We start from the raw sequence: 12,014 nt of genomic DNA, 5'->3' as shown, positions 1-12,014 counted from the left end.
GCAGACCAGACGGCTTCCAGAAAAGGGTAAAACGTGAGGTGAGTTGTGAAGGATGAGTACGTAGGAAATGAAGAAGGGAATCTGTCATGCCCACAAGAAGGAGAAGCAGGTGCAAAGGCAAGGAGGTATGAAACCAGCTGGCCGCACACTTCCCTCCACAGGTGCTTGCTGAGTGCCTCTTAGGTGCAGGTGCTGTTCTAGGTGCTGGGGATACAGCAGTGAGCACAGCTGGCCAGGCCCTCCCCCTCCCGGGGCTGAGAGTCCATGAGGGGAAAACATGGACCGTGTCAGGGATCAAGAAGGGCAAGCTTTAAAGTCGTGGGGGCCCATGGACCCCTAACGCCCACGGAAGGGGTCCATAAAGCCCTGAAATTTGAATGTGTGTATGTGTTCCTGGTCACACATGCATTTTCACAGGGAGTGCGCTCAAAACATTGCATATTGCATTCTCAAAGGGATCTGTGACTGTCTCATGTTAGAACCCTTATTCTAGGCTAAGCTAAGGTGTTTGACCTTGATCGGGAAGTTCTGCGAGTCACTAATGAATTTTAAAAAGTGAAACCATCAGAGCCTGACACCCCGCTCCTGCCAGAGAGAACTCCTTGTGCCCTTTTCACTGCTAAGCCTTTGCTCTTGCTGTTGCTTCTGGCCTAGAGGGATGGAAAGGGCCACACTTAAAAGCCGGAAGATCTGACTTCACATCTTGCCTCCACCTACCTTGTTCCAGCCGCTAGCCGCCAGCCTTCTCCCAACCCCTGTGGGGTTGAAATGAGACCATGATGTTTTGAGGGTTTAATGGTTTTTGTTTGGAAAGCGCCCAGAGTTTAGTAGCCACTCGGCAAATGTGAGTTCCCTCTCTTGGCTTGGTGGCTTGGCCATTAAGGGATCCCCTGGTCTTGAGGTCTTCGTGGCCAGTCGCTCACATGGCTCCGGAGCTTTGTGGATATCACCACTACCACTCTCAACACGCTGTACTAAGTTCACATCAGTATTGACTGGCCTTTGCTTCACCTCATTAACCCACACCTCCCATCTATTTCACAGATGAGGAAACTGAGGCCCAGGGAGGTGGGGAGATTTACCAGGAATCAGTTAAGTGTCTGGAAGCATCCTATTCCCAGGTCTTCTGAAATAATAATAGCAATAGCAGTAACAACAATCAACACTTGTTGCACGTACCCCACGCTGAGCACCGGGCTCAGCATTTGACCTGCATCATAACCCTTAACTCCGTCGTCCTTCACCGCCCCCCGCCCCCCTTATCCTAATTTACAAAGAAGGAAACCGAGGCTCAGGGAGTTTAAACAACTTGCCCAAGTTAAGCCAGGCCAGTCACTTTCAAAGTCCAGATGCAGACCTCCAGCTGACGAACTCTAAGGAAACCCATGTCATTCTGCTTCTCAGAAAACACTACTCCCAACTGCACAGTTCAAAACCCCACCCAAGCCGGCCCTGCATCGGGGCCAGTCGGCTCCAGCTGAGTCGTTCTCTGTTTTGACCAAGGATACAGAGGGCGCTGCCCAATTCGTCTGGGGGGCCCGGGGGAGAGGGCGGGGGTGGGGGTGGGAATTCTTTGTGCAGGGGCGTGTGCTGCGGGGGAGTATCTGGGGACCAGAGGGCGAGTCACGTGCGCGTGAAACTAGACCTAGGGGGAGGGGAAGGGAAGGGAGCCCCCGCCCCCACCTCGGGGCGCAGCCCGGGACGGGTGTAAATACAAGTATTAACTCCGTGGATCCGCTCCGCCTATGCCCCGTCTCGCGGATCGGGGGTGCCCGGCGGGTTCCCCGCTCCCCGACTTCTTCCGAGGGGGCAGAGGAGGCAAGAACACCAGACTGCGGCGCTGAGTCCCCGAGGCGGCCCGGCCCCGGCGCGCAGAGAAGTCCGATAGCCCGTGCGGTTCGCAGCTGGGCCCGCGCGACCACGGCCGCAGAGCGTGGACGCGCCGCGAAGGCGCTGCGCTCCCGGAGGCGTCAGCGGCCGCGGGAGGCGCGCTTCCCCCCACCAGAGGTGAGCGGCGGGTGTGGTTAGGGGGTCCCCGGCTGCGGGTCCGCGGAGAGCCCCACGGGCCGTCTCCCACCGACACTCCCAGGCTCCCCAAGAAAAAACCCGCTCCTTCCCCCGAGCCCGTGGGGTCCCGCGGCTCGCTGTCGCGTCTCTCCAAGCGCGTCCCTCCCTCCCTTTCCTCCGGCCCCTCGGGTACTCCTCTTCCTCTCGGCCCCCTCGGCTGCACTTCCTCAGTTTGGAGCAACACTCTTGTCGGAGTTTGAACCGACCTGCGGGCGCGCCGGAACCCAGAGCCCCATTTCACAGATGAGGGTACCGAGGCCCCGGGAGCCGCGGCTGGTGCCTTCCGCCCCTCCCTCGCGCCCTTCCCCCCTTTGCCCTTCCCCGTCCCTCTCCTCTCCGCGGCATCCGTCTCCCCTCTGCCGCTCCCCCACCCCCGCGCCGCCCGTGTCCCGTCTCCTCCCACGGTGGTGGCGGCGGCCGCGGCCGCGGCGGGGGGAGCTCGGGCTCCTTCCCTCCCTCTGGTAAACACACCCGCCCGCCGCCCGCCCGCGGGGAGCTCGGCCCTTATAAAGTCAGCGGCCGCGGGACTTCCTGCTGGAGCGCGAGCACCCTTCCCCGACCCGAGAGCGCGGGCTGGCTCGGATGCGCGCCGCGTGGTGGCCCGCGCCCTGCCGAGTGAGTGAGGGGCGCCGGGGCCGCCGGGGCCGCCGGAGGGCCCGCCCCGGGTCTCCTTCCACGTGGCAGCAGTCTGCCTGGATCGAGGGACGGCGGGGACACCGGGCGCCTGGTGCGGAGAGGCGGAGGGCGGAGGGCCAGCGGGGGCCGGGCCCCAGAGGAGAGGAGTGGTCTTACTGGGGCAGCAGGAATGGGGGGGGGGTGTCTCAGGCTAGTCCCAGACTTCCCCTTCCTCCTCCTGCTTGCTTCTGGGGGTCCTTCCTGGCGCGGGCGGCCGGATGCTGGCCAGCGGTGGCTTCAGAGCGCGCCCTGCCCCTTGCTGACCTTTGGGGACTTGGGGAAGTGCGGGTTTGGGCCCGGGGAGCCGGACTCTGCGCGTTCTGGCCTGGCTGGAAGATCCCGGCAGCGCGCCAGGAATCTGTTGCGCTCAGACAGGACCTTCCTTGTTTCCGATAGTGGCCCGGCAGGAGCGCAGCGCCGCGTGAGCCCCTGGCACTGCCAGTGCGCCCAGAGCCAGGTCGGCGGCACCCGCCGGGAAGCCCAGGGCCCTGGGACCTTCGCGGGCAGGCTCGAGGGGTCTCAGGAGCCACCGGGATGCGAGACCCTTCCCCGGGGCCGCCGGGGGTCCGTTTGCTCAGCGCGGTGTTCCTGTGCAGGCTCGCGGCCAGCATGGCCCCCACGCTGCAGCAGGCGTACCGGAGGCGCTGGTGGATGGCGTGCACCGCGATGCTGGAGAACCTCTTCTTCTCTGCCGTGCTCCTCGGTTGGGGCTCCCTGCTGATCATGCTCCAGAAGGAGGGCTTCTACTCCATCCTGTGCTCAGGTACGCCCGAGGAAGGGCACGTCAGGCTGGGGCAGGGGCAGCAGAAGGGGAAGGTGGAAGCTGGAAAAGAACGCGAGGCTGAGCGGTCGGGACGCGGGGCTGCCTAAGACAAGCACTGCGCAGGCGTTGGGACAGCCCCACTTCTTGACCAATTCAAACTTCTTCTAGAGAGTGGGTGGGTTTTGCCCCCTCTACCTCGTGTATCTAATCTAGCCTTCGCTGAATGCCAGGTATCGTGCTGGGCATTCAGACCCTTTGGCCCCTTCAGGTCTAGATCAAGATGGAGACCCCTAGAAGGAGAACAGGCACCCAGCTGGGTGAGGCATGTTTTACCAGGACTCCTATAAGGCTAAGTAAGACAAAGGAGAGCCTACAAAGTGCACTTGAATGTTAACAGGCCGGTGCCCCTCCTTTTCCAAGACTTTGAGCCCGGGGTCTTCAAATCACCATCTGCACAAAGTCTAGAAGCCTCATTTCCTCCAGGCCAGGCACTGTGGAGGGACCCTGCTTTCCATTTCAATTCCTTTGGCTTCCCGTGTGGTGTCTAATGAGGAAGTAGGAATTCTAATGCTCCTGAGGGGAGGGGAGGAGTCCAGGTCCCCTCTGAATTGTTTTCCCTGGCAACTGGAGAGGACCTGCCCTTTGTCATGTAATGGTCTTGATTCCTGCACTGCTCCTTCTCCACCTGTTTGTTTGTTTTTTAAATCAACTTTATTGAAAATTAATTTACATCACATTAAAACAATTGTTTTCTAAAAATTTTTTTTTCTAACGTTTTATTTTATCTTTTGAGAGAGAGAGACAGAGCAAGAGCAGGGGAGGGGCAGAGAGAGAGGGAGACACAAAATCTGAAGCAGGCTCCAGGCTGTGAGCTGTCAGCACAGAGCCCGATGTGGAACTTGAACCCATGAACTCGAGATCATGACCTGAGCTGAAGTCGGCCGCTCAACCGACTGAACCGCCCAGGCGCCCCTACGTCACACATTTTGATCAGGCTTGACAAATGTGTACCCCGGGAACCATCACCACCATAATCGGTATTTAGAATATTTCCATCACCCCCAGACTCCTGCTTCCCTTTTGTTGCCCACCCCTCTACCCGTGCTTTTTAAAAATACATGTGAGAGCTTTATTAAGATATAAGTCACATACCTTATGATTCACCCATTTAAAGTATACAATTCAATAAGTTGTGCAACCGTCAACATAATCAATTTTAGAACATTTCCTTTACCCCAAAAAGTAACCCTGTACCCATTAGCAGAATCCTAGGTTTATGTGGGACAAAAATAGATTTTTTTTTTTTTTTTTTGAAAAGCACTTGTTATCTTTCAGTAGACCTCCCTCCATGGGGCTTCAAGCTGCCAGGACACAGCCATTCCTACCCCTTGATCTTCTCTTCAGCTCTTCTGTTGAAGAATTTGGCCTTCACAATGACAGGCTGCTTGGGGGAGCCCTCTCCTGTCCAATACTTTGTAATAGCCTAATGGTACCACATCACTGATAGGAGCTCTTCTGTATATTTTAAATAAATGGTGTCTTCTAATATGTAGGCTTTCGTTATAGGCTTTTTTCACTTAGCATGATGTTTTCAGGGTTGTAGTGTAATAGGTCGACTTATAAGATATCAGAAAGCTTACTGTATATAAGTTGGGCTTAAACTCACCTTTCATGAATAATTGAGATAAAAGCTTATGCAGTTTCCTATTAGGGTTATCGGAAATTACTAACCACCCTATCTCGCTTCCGTAACTTCGCCTGCTTGCTAAGTAGATAACTTAGGTTGCAAAACGCTCCCCACCCCTTCTACCAAGATCTGATCTAGGCAAGACCAGCATGTAGAAAGTCATGAACTCACTGCCCCACGGTATCTTAGGTGTCTAACTATGATTGGTGACTTTAAACCCTCTTAGAACAAAGAACTTTAAATATGATAGGTTCCCGCCAAAACTAACGGTCCGTGTGTCACAATGTAATTGGCTACCGTGAAATGCTGTAAATTGTAATTGGTTAACTAAATAATGACGTACTCTGACTTGCTAAAATCCATGTAAGCTCACTGCTACCTTTGTGCGGGGCCATTCTCTGCACTTTTCTCCTTAAGATCAGGAGATCAGGTTTGGCCCGGCCGTGAATAAAATCTTGCCTCACTTCTATTCGGCGTCTGGTGTTTCATTTGGAGGTCCCACCGAGATTCTATGACCGCCCGAAATTTGGAGGCTGAAGCGGAACAGCTAGGGGAGAGCTCCCGAGAGACGTTCCTCGGCCCCGGCCTTCCGTTCTCAGACCTGGCTTAAGCAAGGTACGCGAGGCGGCACCTATTTTCTATTTTCTGTTCTCTGTTTTCTGTTACTGGACAGATCTGATTCTAGGAGGGAAGGCTGGATGCGGCTTAACTTCCCCCTAGCTGGTATCTGGTGGAGACGTCCCCAGCACCATCTGGGTCTCTGGACCGCCTGGGTCTCCGGACCCTCTGGGTCTTCGGACCCTCTGGGTCAGGCTTGATCACCCCAACCATTTGTTCTACGTTCAGTGCTCTGTGTGCCCTGTTAAACGTTTCCTGTTAACCTATCATTATCTCTGGTGTGACCCACTGTTTAACCTCCGCCATGGGTCAGTCTTCGTCCAAGCCTTGCCCGCCCCCCCCCCCCCCCCCTTAAATGGATCCTAAATAACTTCTCTGGTTTCAGAAAAAGAGGAAAGAACTATGGCTTTAACCTAAAGCCATCCTGGCTGCGGACATATTGCCAACTGGACTGGCCAACATTCTCTGGGGTTGACTGGCTCCCTGCAGAGGGCTCCTATAATCTTAACCTTGCTTATGCTGTCCGCAGGATTTGTCATGATGTTCATCCCAACCAGGAGCCGTATGTTGTGACTTGGGTCGACCTAGAAGACCCACCTTCCTGGCTGAGAGAGTGCCAGAAACAGGGCCAAAAGCTGTCATCTGGCATCTCCCTTTCCCACTCCCCTTCCTCTTCTCCTCCAAACTCCAAACCCTTGCTTCCCATCACTCAGCCTTCAAAGAGGCTTTACCCACTGCTTCAGGAGATAACCCGAAGGAAGTGACTTGTTATCCGATCCTCAGAGACCACCTCCTTCTCCCCAGACTCCACTAGATCCCCAGGAACCCAAAGCCGCAGGAGACCCTTTGACTAGTCCCCCACATACCAGATCAGGAGCCCTCTATAGAGGAGAACACCAGTCCTCTGATGCCCCAGTTCCCATCCTTCCTCTTAGGCAAACGGCTCTGGCTCCCGGTCCAGACAGGCGGCCAACACGCCCGATGGTTGTCTACACTCCTTTCTCCACCACGGACCTCTACAACTGGAAAACTCAGAACCCGCCTTTCTCTGAAAACCCCCAGGGCCTAATTGACTTATTGAGCTCTATTTTCACCACCCACTTACCTACTTGGGAAGATTGTCACCAACTCTTGCAGGTCTTAACTGACTTCAAGGAAAGGGCCCGAGTGCCCCGGGAAGCCACGATAGCAGTCCTCGGCCCAGATGGAATGCCTACCACAGACCTTCACAGAATTGAGCACGTTTTCCATTCTGCGCCGCCCCAGTGGGACCCTAATGCGGATAACGGTAGGGAGCGCCTACTCCAGTATCGCCAGATTCTGTTACAGGGGCTTCGTGCAGCGGCACGAAAGCCCACCGATCTGACAAAAATTCATGACACGGTCCAGGGACCGAATGAATGTCCTAGAAAGGCTTTACCAGGCTTACCGCTTATACTCTCCTATTGACCCCGAGGCAATGGAGAACCAAAAAACCATTAATATGGCTTTTGTTTCTCAGTCGGCCCCAGACCTCCATAAAAAGCTCCAAAAATTAGAAGGATTCGAAGGAAAGCTAATTTCAGAGTTGGTAGAAATAGCCCAGCAAGTTTTTCAGAGCAGGGACAGCTCTGCCGTTATGCAAGGGAAGGAAATAGGGAAAGTCCTCGTAGCGCCTGGGGAAAACCCCCGGGCAACAGCAAAGGACAGGGAAGGCCTCAACCCCGAGGCCAGAAAAGACCCTGAGCAACACTGGAAAAAAAATCAATGTGCTTATTGTAAGAAAGAAGGACATTGGAAAGATAAATGCCCCAACAAAAAGCCTCCCATCCTGGTCGCCCAGGAACAATGACACCACCACAGCTCCCCTCTTTCCCTGAATCCCCAGGAGCCTGTGGTTACCCTCAACATAGAAGGGAAAGAAACCAGATTCCTGGTTGACACTGGGTCTTAAAGAACCCTTAGGACCTGTGATTAAAGAAAAGGTATACATTCCGGGAGCCACAGGACAAACGCAAGGCTACCTGCAGACTCGTGCCCGAATCACTGACCTAGCTGAAGGAACTATTACTCATTCCTTTGTGCTCATACCTGATTGCCCATATTCCCTTCTGGGGAGAGATCTGTTGCACAAGCTTAAAGCCCAAATTTCCTTTACCGGAAATTCTATAGACTTGAACCTACTGCCACCTGCCATTCTAGTTACCTGCCCTATATCAGAGGAATATCTACTCTTAGAAAAACCAGAGCGGAAAGCGTCTCCATTAATAGAAAAGTGGAAAGAGACAATTCCTACAGTTTGGGCTGAAACTAACCCCCCTGGACTAGCCATTCAACAAGCGCCGCTAGTGATCCAGCTAGCTGCCACAGCCACCCCAGTCCGGGTGAGGCAATATCCCATCAGCCAGCAAGCGAGGGAGGGAATTGCCAAACACATCAACCGCTTGCGAGAAGCTGGGATCCTAATGCCATGCCATTCCCCCTGGAATACTCCCTTGCTTCCTGTCCCCAAACCTGGGACTTCAGAATATAGGCCGGTACAAGACCTCAGAGAAGTTAACAAAAGGGTGGAGACAATTCATCCTACAGTCCCCAACCCCTACACTCTCCTGAGTGAACTCTCACCAAATTACTGCCTTTACTCCGTCCTGGACTGAAAGGATGCATTCTTTGCTTTGCCGATTGCAAAGGTCAGTCAGCCTATTTTTGCCTTTGAATGGACAGACCCAGATGGAACTTACAATGGACAGTTAACCTGGACTCGACTGCCCCAAGGGTTTAAAAACTCCCCCCACTCTTTTTGATGAGGCTCTCCGAAGGGATTTGGTCCCCTACCGGGAGAGCCACCCAGATGTTGCGATGTTGCAATATGTAGATGACTTGCTCCTAGCCGCTGACTCCTTAGAGAACTGCACAAAGGCTACAGAGGACCTGCTAAGGGAATTAGATGTTCTGGGATATAAAGTTTCCACAAAGAAGGCGCAAATTTGCTTGGACTCTGTCATATACTTGGGCTACCAACTGCATGCAGGCAAGCGATCACTGGGGCCAGAAAGAATCCAAGCTACCCTCAGCATTCCTAAACCCACAACTAAAAGGCAGATCAGGGAGTTCCTAGGAGCTGCTGGGTATTGCCGCCTCTGGATACTGGGTTTCTCTGAAATGGCAAAACCCCTGTACTCCGCCATTGGGGGTGAAGGAACTGAGATGGTCTGGGGAGGACAAGAAGACGGCTTTTGAGCAGATAAAGAGCGCCCTCACCCAAGCCGCAGCCCTAGCTTTACCTGGTATTACCAAACCCTTCCAACTATTTGTGCATGAGATCCGGGGAATTGCTAAAGGGGTCCTTACTCAAACTTTGGGCCCCTGGAAACGACCTGTAGCCTACTTGTCCAAGCGGCTGGACTCTGTTGCCACCGGGTGGCCCAGTTGCCTCAGAGCTGTCGCCGCCACTGGTTAAAGAAGCTTCCAAACTAACGCTTGGGCAAGACCTTCAGATCATAGGACCTCACGCAGTAGCATCCCTGCTGCACTCCCCACCAGACCGATGGATCAACGCATGAATCATCCAGGATCAGATATTGCTACTAGACCCTCCATGCATCACTTTCCTGAAGGCAGAGGCTTTAAATCCAGCCACGTTGCTGCCTGATGACGACTCAGAGGCCCCACACCACGATTGCTTGGAAACTGTGAGTACTCTGACGGGACTGAGGGGGGGACTTAAGAGATCAACCTCTGTCAAAGGTGGATTTCGAGCTGTTCTCTGATGGCAGCAGTTTTGTCAAAGATGGGATCAGATACGCAGGTGCAGCTGTAGTGACTCAGGACCAGGTTATCTGGGCCCAAGCCCTTGAGCACGACACTTTTGCCCAAAGAGCAGAGCTGATGGCTCTAGCCCAGGCCCTCAGATGGGCAAAGGGAAAAACGGTGAACATTTTCACGGATAGCAGGTATGCATTCGCCACCGCCCATGTTCATGGAGCTCTATATAAGGAAAGAGGACCGTTAACATCAGGAGGGAAGGAAATTAAAAAAGAAATCCTGGCCCTACTGGAAGGAAGCCTTATGGCTTCCTAAAAAGGTGGCCATTATACACTGCAAGAGCCACCAAAAGGCAGACTCGCCCCGAGCAAAAGGAAACGCCTTTGCTGACGCAACGGCAAAGGCCACAGCAGAAAGAGATGTTCTCCCGATTAAAATTTTGCCTCTGCTGCCTCCACGCTTTCTCCCCACGGAACCGTTTTAGACCAAAGAGGAGCTATGCCTGATAAAAACCTTGAGGGCAGAAAAAGATGACCAGCATTGGTATCACCTCGAGGATGGACGCATCTTCATACCAGAAGCTATAGGACGGACCTGGCTCCCGCAAGTCCACAGCTCCACGCATCTAGGGGCAACCAAGTTGTCTGAACTGGCCCAAAGAGACTATTTTATTCCAAACCTTAATAAAATCATACAAAGCCTAGGAGACGGATGCAAAGCCTGTGCTGAGACTAACCCATCTCCCAAGTTTAATTTTTCAGGACAGCGACTACGCAGACAGATACCCAGAGCAATATGGGAACTTGACTTCACTGAGATGAAACATGGACCCTGTGGCTATCATTATCTCCTCGTACTAGTGGACACCTTCTCTGGATGGTTAGAGGCTTTCTCCACTGGAACAGAGTCCGCTCAGATAGTGGCTAAGAAATTACTTCAATGAATTGGTTCCCCGATTTGGCATCCCTGTTGGTTTGGGGTCAGATAATCGCCTGGCTTTCATAGCCCAGATATCTAAAATGTTGGCCAAAAGCTGACAAATAAATTGGAAATTACATTGTGCCTACCGCCCCCAAAGTCCAGGGCAGGTAGAAAGAATGAATAGAACTCTAAAAGAAACCTTGACTAAATTAATTCCAGAAACTGGCGAAAACTGGGTAGGCCTCCTTCCTTTTGCCCTCCTCAGAGTACGCTGTATACCTTACGTAAGAGGCATTCCCCCCTTTGAAATCCTATTTGGAAGACCACCTCCCTTGCTTCCAAAACTGGGAGATGAACAATGGGCGGAAATCTCAAACCAACATCTCCTTAAGTCCTTGCAGGCTCTACAAAGTACATTTCCAGCCATCTGTAACCTAGTAAAAGAAAGCTGGAAGGAACCGCCCTCTGCAGTCGAACCATCAGACCAAGGACTTGGACCTGGAGATTGGATCTGGATGCAACGTCACACCTCCCCAAATTGAGAGGCACGCTGGGTTGGTCCCTATCCGATCATCCTGTCCACCCCATCCGCTGTGAAAGTTGCCGGCTGGAGCCACTGGATCCATCGCTCTCAAATTAAAGCGGCACACCCCGACCACATTCCTCTACAGTGGACTGTCAAATGGACCGAAAATCCTTTGAAGGTCCGGCTGGTAAAAGAATCCGATGGGTAATTTTGTTCTTAATAATTTCCTTGGTCGGAGAAACATGTTCTGACCACGCCCCTGTCCAGTACCGTTGGATAGTTAGCAAAACCACTACGGGACAGGTTTTAGCAAATTCTACCTCTTACGCTTCCCCTGCCTTGACCTTTAATCTGTGTCTTCTGTTCCCCATTGAGTGGAAACAACAACCATGATATCAAGGTGCTACAGGAGTTTTGCCTTACCAGAGAACCCCAGACTGCCCAAGTTTCAAAGGAGTACAGCTTTATGCTTGTCCCTCTGATGGGCCCCCCGGCTGTCAAGGACGAGGCCAGTTTCACTGTGCCTCATGGGGTTGTGGAACCATAGCTGACTGGGTTACTGAAAAGGATCAGTTTATACGGTCTATAAGAGCAGTGTTTCCGACCGAGAGTCAACACCTAGTCATTATCATCATCAAAAATGGTTTAGATCCCTGATGGAATACAGGGAAAACATGGGGATTGAGATGATACGTTTCTGGTCTTGATCCCGGCACTGAGTTCACCATTCAGAAGTTTAAAGTTAGAATCACCCCTAGAGCGCCCATTGGGCCCAATCCTGTAATTAACCCTCTCCCTGACCCTGAAAAACTGCCCCCCAGGCCTCTAGCCCAGTCATCAGCTAAGTTTACGGCCCATTCGCCCACCACTGCTGCCCTTGTGTTGACTCCTCCCCCCGCTAGGAACAAACCTGAAGAGAGACCGATACCTTTAAAGTCTTGTACTATACCTTTAAGTTTTTAAATGCCACCAACCCTAACATCACTTGGGATTGTTGGCTATGTTTGAATCCT

The 12,014-nt window shown here is 53.0% G+C and overlaps 1 protein-coding gene across 17 annotated transcripts in view; it reads left to right on the top strand.

Annotated features, from left to right (window-relative positions):
• The first annotated feature begins 1,644 nt into the window (after positions 1-1,644).
• Positions 1,645-12,014, top strand: part of SLC43A1 (solute carrier family 43 member 1) — a 32,625-nt gene continuing 22,255 nt past the window's right edge. The window contains exons 1-3 of one of the 17 annotated variants that reach the window (XM_047877937.1): positions 3,372-3,505; positions 5,615-5,807; positions 6,746-11,179. In XM_047877937.1, the coding sequence (XP_047733893.1) occupies positions 11,158-11,179 (22 nt within the window). In that variant the 5' untranslated portion in view covers positions 3,372-3,505; positions 5,615-5,807; positions 6,746-11,157. Of the gene's footprint in view, positions 2,008-2,507; positions 2,795-3,338; positions 3,506-4,357; positions 5,808-5,850; positions 11,206-12,014 lie in introns of those variants that run through there. The other 16 variants (XM_047877943.1, XM_047877941.1, XM_047877934.1 and 13 more) reach the window with 16 other exon arrangements.

Source organism: Prionailurus viverrinus, chromosome D1 (assembly GCF_022837055.1).
Source record: "Prionailurus viverrinus isolate Anna chromosome D1, UM_Priviv_1.0, whole genome shotgun sequence".
Classification (NCBI taxonomy): Eukaryota; Metazoa; Chordata; class Mammalia; order Carnivora; family Felidae; genus Prionailurus; species Prionailurus viverrinus.
Note: the sequence above shows the minus strand (reverse complement) of the source record. Positions and strands in the feature narration are given on the sequence as shown.